The sequence below is a fragment of the Elgaria multicarinata genome, chromosome 8 (genome assembly GCF_023053635.1).
Source record: "Elgaria multicarinata webbii isolate HBS135686 ecotype San Diego chromosome 8, rElgMul1.1.pri, whole genome shotgun sequence".
NCBI lineage: Eukaryota > Metazoa > Chordata > Lepidosauria > Squamata > Anguidae > Elgaria > Elgaria multicarinata.
This window is the reverse complement of record NC_086178.1, coordinates 30,275,379-30,281,378: the sequence shown is the minus strand read 5'-3', so window position 1 is coordinate 30,281,378 and position 6,000 is coordinate 30,275,379. Positions and strand designations below refer to the sequence as shown.

General features: G+C 44.9%; 1 protein-coding gene across 1 annotated transcript in view; it reads left to right on the top strand.

Moving 5' to 3' along the window:
• Positions 1-3,826: 3,826 nt before the first annotated feature.
• Positions 3,827-6,000, top strand: part of LOC134402488 (vomeronasal type-2 receptor 1-like) — a 33,795-nt gene continuing 31,621 nt past the window's right edge. Inside the window, exon 1 of the mRNA XM_063131958.1 lies at positions 3,827-4,077. Within this exon, the coding sequence (XP_062988028.1) occupies positions 3,827-4,077 (251 nt within the window). The remainder of the gene's footprint in view (positions 4,078-6,000) is intronic.

The window sequence follows — 6,000 nt, the reverse complement described above, 5'->3', positions numbered from 1 at the left end:
GGCTGACTTTCTGCCAGCCGCTCACTCCCAGCCTAGCCTACCTCACAGGGCTGTTGTGAGGATAAAATGGAAAAGAGGATGATGATCATATATACAGCCTTGGTCTGCTTGCAGGACTGGGCCCTGCCATTAGTTAGGTGGTTTGCCTCAGGCAGCAGATGCTGAGAGGAAACAGCAAGGTGTGGAGGAGATTGCTGTGGGTCACACAGCTTGCCCTGTGCCCCCTAAGCTAGCCTGCTGCCTTCAGGTGTGGTGGAGAATGATGTCCCGTTGCCAGTATTGAAGAATGATTCAACTGCCAGTTCAGTCGGCTTTTGCACATTGAATGGGAGGAGGTGCCATCTTGTCCTTTGCCTCAGGCAGCAAAATGTCTTGGCTCCTTGGAGGAAAAGGTGGGATATAAATGTAACCAATCAATGAATAAAATAAATTGGGAGTAATGTGCCCCACCCACCCACACGCTTCTCATTTTGTTTCTAGGCATGATACAGCATCAGCAATGGTCAACCAAGGCAAGAAGAAGGCAAATATGTGTTTGGAGCAAACTTCACAGGCAGTGAGGCCCATTGACACAGACCAGATACCGCTTTCATACCGCTATACCCTGCTTGGTGTGGCTCCTGCCTCTTATATACTGCTTTCATAGTGCTATATATCCTGCTTGGGGTAGATTAGGCCTTAGAAATGCAGCTATATCAATGGAAAAAGTGGATATCTTCATATTGCTAGAAAAAGCTTCTTTATATAAGTACAGAACAAAGAGAAGAAATTAATCTTTTGCTCGTTCCATACTTACCTTATGGAATTCACTGCTACAGGACATAGCGACCACCACTAGCATATATGGTTTTTAAAAATAATAATAGATGATAAGTCTATCAATGCCTAAATTTCCAGAGATGCATGCACTTATGGCACTGTCTGTGCAAAAGAGGGAGATATCAGCAGGCCTGGAAGAACCCCAAGCTCTGAAATGTACCAACATCCTTTAGAAATAAAAAATAAAACCTAAGGGGGGGGGGATAGGTAAACTTTTCAAGTCTCCAGGGGCATTTTTTTGTTTTGTCACAGGCCCGGGGGCACTTTTGCCATCCTCTCCCCCACCCACAGGTATCTCCATCACACCTTGGAAGAAACACTTGCTATCGCCCTTTATTCCTCATATCGAGGCAGTAGCTAAATCTTGTCGTTTCTTCCTGTATAATATTGCCAGGATTCGACCATTTTTGTCTGTCTCTTCTGCCAAGACTCTCGTTCACGCACTGGTTATCTCTCGGTTGGACTACTGCAACCTCCTCCTCTCTGGCCTCCCCTCATCTCACATCAGTCCGCTGGTCTCTGTCCACCACTCTGCCGCTAAGATCATCTTCCTGGCCCGCCGCTCTGACCATGTCACTCCGCTTCTGAAATCTCTTCATTGGCTCCCAATTCATTCCAGAATCCAATATAAACTTCTCCTGTTGACCTTCAAAGCTTTTCACGGTCTAGCTCCTTCCTATCTCTCCTCTCTCATCTCACACTATTGCCCCGCTCGTGCTCTTCGCTCCTCTGATGCCATGCTTCTTGCCTGCCCAAGGGTCTCTACTTCCCTTGCTCGGCTTCGCCCATTTTCCTCTGCTGCCCCTCATGCCTGGAATGCTCTTCCAGAACACCTGAGAACTACCAACTCAATCACAGCTTTTAAAACACAGCTAAAAACTTTTCTTTTCCCTATAGCTTTTAAACTTTGAGTTTGTTCTGACTCTATACTGTTAGCTTCACCCTTCCCGGTGCCTGTTTACACTTCCCTGTGCCTGTTTGCATTCTCTTTCCCTCCTTATTGTTTACTACAACTCTATTAGATTGTAAGCCTATGCGGCAGGGTCTTGCTATTTACTGTGTTATCTGTACAGCACCATGTACATCGATGGTGCTATATAAATAAATAATAATAATAATAATAATAATAATAATAATAATAATAATCGCTGGCTACCGTCGCTTCTCTGTGGACACTCAGTATTGCCATTGCACACATTCCTTCCTCCAGCCCACAATTTGCTTCCCTTTAGGGCCTAAGAGGAGGAACCCAAAATATAGACCAATGAGGACTAGCCACAGAATTCTGGCTGGCTGTTGGAGAAAGGAAAATGGAAATTGGGGTGGGTAGGAAAATGGAATGAAAAACCCTTCAAGAGGGCATGGTTGGCTGACTGGAATACTAAAACTGAAGTATTCCACATTACAATATTTATTGTAGGTGTCACTTTTCAGTGCCAATTAGCCATGATAGTTCATTGGAGCCTCCATGTTTAGGAACAGTATACCTCTGAATACCATGTTAGGCACAAATGGGGAAGAACTGTTGCTTTCATGCTGTACTTATAGGTTTCTTGGAAACACCTGGCTCGCCATGTTGGAAACAGGACTAGCAGCACAATCGATCCTCTGCATGTCTACTTGGAAGTAGCCCCTTCCTAGAGCTGGAAGACCTAAAGACGGTAGTGCACGCACTGGTAACTTCGAGGCTCAACTTCTGCAATGCACTCTACGTGGGGCTACCTTTGTGCCTAGTCCAGAAACTTCAATTAGTCCAAAATATGGCAGCCAGGCTGGTCACTGGTATACCTAGGGGTGACCACATTACAGCAGTTTTAAAATCTCTTCACTGGCTGCCGATTACTTTCCGGATGAAGTACAAGCTGTTAGTTATTACCTTTAAAGCCCTACATGGTTTGGGTCCAGGCTACCTGCAGGATCGCCTTCTCCCGTACTATCTGCCCCACACACTCAGGTCCTCTGGGAAGAATCTACTTCAGTCAACCAAAACCAGGCTGATGGGTATTACCCAGATGACCTTCTCTTCTGATGCTCCCAGACTGTGGAATGGCCTGCCAGAGGAGATTTGTCAACTACACAGTCTATTAGGATTTTAAAAAGCAGTAAAGACTGATCTATTCTGGCAGGCCTATACAGTGAAATTTTAGAATGTTTTTAGGATGTTTTAATCATGTATGGTATGTTTTTAATCAGTTTTTAATATGTGTTATATTCATTGTTGTTCCCTGCCTCAATCCAAGTGGAGAGGCGGGTAAGAAATATATTATTATTATTATTATTATTATTATTATTATTATTATTATTATTATTATTTCAATGGGTCTTATTCCCAGGTAAGTGGTGCCAGATCTACACCTTGTGTCAGATCATTACGAATGTGGAATAAAAAGCAGGAAATAACACTACGAAAGCAGTATATGGAATGTGGATTGTGCCCCAACAGTTATCGGTGCACTTCAATATCGCTATAAAGCAGTATTGTAGATCTAGCCTCTGCATAGCATTGCAACCTAAATGTACTCTTGGTGTGATGCAGCAGGTTCTCCTTGTGGTTGTTGTTGTTGTTGTTGTTGTTGTTGTTGTTATTATTATTATTATTGACTATTTATTAATTAGTACTGTTTCTTGGCAAGGGGCCTAAATATCCAAACAACAGATGGAGAACAGCATCAGCGCAAGCATTTATGACAGACTGAAATCACATAAAATGGTGTGGGTAGCTCCATTTTGAATGAATTATTTGGCAGATGAAAAAAAATTAGCAAGCAGAGAGGGACATTTCTTTTCTTTTCAAAAATCAAGAGAACCTCTCCTGTCCTTTTCAGCACCTCACAAATGAGATTGTGCCTTGACAGCTGTGCAGCAAGGAAAATCAACTTCTCTATCCCTCGGGGCCTCACCTGCTCCTTCATAGGCTGGTGAATAATAAACATGTGAGAGTCTCATAAAAGCCTCTGAGCTTTTTTTCGAAGCAGCAATTATTTCCTTCCAGCAGCTCGGAGTTGAAATGGCCTGCCCAAAGTTGTGGGTGCTTATAGGATTATTTATACATGTGCTGCAGTGCGCGCCCACCCTGGGAGAAGAAGCCGCTGAGGCGGAAGAGGAAGAATGTAGGTTGCTTGGGAAATTTGATTTACGTGGCTATGTAGAAGCAGAGCAGGCCATGCACGTGATTGGAGGGATGTTCCCGATTCACTTCAGGACCATATTGGAAGAAGATCCGACTAGTACACCACCAATGTCTCCACAATGTGAGGGGTAAGCTACTTTCCCTTTTCTTTAGTGCTTTGGAAATGATTGCAGCAAGCATGGGGGCATAGTTATTAATGGGATATGCTGCTAACTGGGCAAGGTGTATAAAGATTTGCTTGGTAGCGCAGGCTGGAGACAGACAATAATGTTTCAGAGGGATGAAGGTGGTAAAAAACAGGCACCTATGGCCAGTGGTGTACAAGCTCCTTTCTTTTGCCCCCTGCCATCTCTGTTCAAGCAGATTTGGCGGGGGTTTAAAGTGAAAACTTGTGAACCAGGGCCAGCATCAGGGGTCAGCATCACTGGGCACCTGCTAAGGCCTACTTCAGAGCAGGTCCCCACGGTCAATGCTGGAGCCCTGTTCTGGTTCAGGCTGCTATTCCTTCCTGCATCAGCCTGCCTTCTCTGAGTGTGTGAGCAATGATAAGAGCAAAGAGAAATGGCTTCTTTTATTCATTCAGTTATTTATTTACAATTTCATTGGCTCACCCCTCCCTCCCTCCAGCTGATGGTGCAGATTGGGCCCAACCAAAGGTGCAGCTAGGGCTGGAATTTGAGGATGACGTCAAGGGCCTCACAGCCTGGGGCAGGGGAAGAGCAAATGACCCCGCAGAGAGAAGCAAGTCATAGGGGCCGCAGCAAACAGACCTAGCATATGTAGGTGCCTTGGCTCAGCAGTAGAGCATGCAGAAGGTCCCAGGTTCAATCCCTGGCAGCTCCAGGTAGGGCTGGGGAAAAACCCCGGAGAGGTGCTGCTGCCAGTCAGTGTGGACAATATTGGGCTAGATGGTCCAATGGTATGAGTCAGTATAAGGAGCTTCCTATGTTCCTATGCACCATAGGTCTTTTTTCTCATCTATCTATCTATCTATCTATCTATCTATCTATCTATCTATCTATCATCTATCTATCTCAGGTGGCCGGCCAGGGATGTGCAGGATTACAGATGCTCATTTTATTATCTTTACCTTATAATATTATCCTTGATGTTTATTCCCAAGTGAATGTATTCGGCATTGGGGAAGCAGACACAAACTCCATTTTATTCTTCTAGTCATGATGATTTGGAGTGAATTTAAAATACAAAACTGCACGTGGTCAGCATTTTTCTTTCCTTTTGTTTTTCCCCAATCAGGGTTGGCAAACAGCTCTGTATTTCTTTGCTTTGCTCTAACATATCAGAAACGTAGAAGCAGGACATGGTGGTTGGAAGGGAGAGGAGAAATGGAGGTTAAGCGGGAGGAGAGAAATGTTGCTTGCCTGCTTTGGGCTGAAGTGATACACCTGGCTGCCTAAAGGGGGCCTCCTTCAGACCATCATGTCCAGGGTCTAAAATTAGCCGGATGCACCACTGAGCCCAAAAGGGAGACAGAAAGTGATTGTACACGTGGGACAGCGGCAAAGAGGAAGTGGCGTCTTGCTGTAAGAGACCCCGGAACAGAGCCGATAGCATGATGAGTGTCCGCACTATGGGCAAGAATCATCTCATGCCTCCTCCAACTCTCTGGGAGAGGAACTATTTTCTGAAAGATAATATCCATTAAAAAGAGAGACGGTATTATTTTTAAAAAGTGAGTGGAATGGAGTAGATGATGAGACAGCACTTTGCAGACTCCAAGGACTCAGCTAAAAGGAATCTTATCTCCCAAGAACTAGGAATCATATAAGCGCTTCCATCCAGAGGAGGCTGGTGGCTCTGATGTCAGTGGGGTGGTGAATTCACTCCAGGTTTCAGTCAAAACCAGTCAACTCTAAAGGGTCTATCCAAAGTGCTGAACCCAACCCCCAAAGTAGGTTCAGCACCTTGGATAGCTTCTTTAGCGTTCTGACTGAAATCTGCAGTGGAGTTGCTGCCCCATTGACATCGGAGCCACCAGCCCCTACTGCTTCCATCATAGCAAGGTGGCCAAACCGTAGAAGCATTTTTAG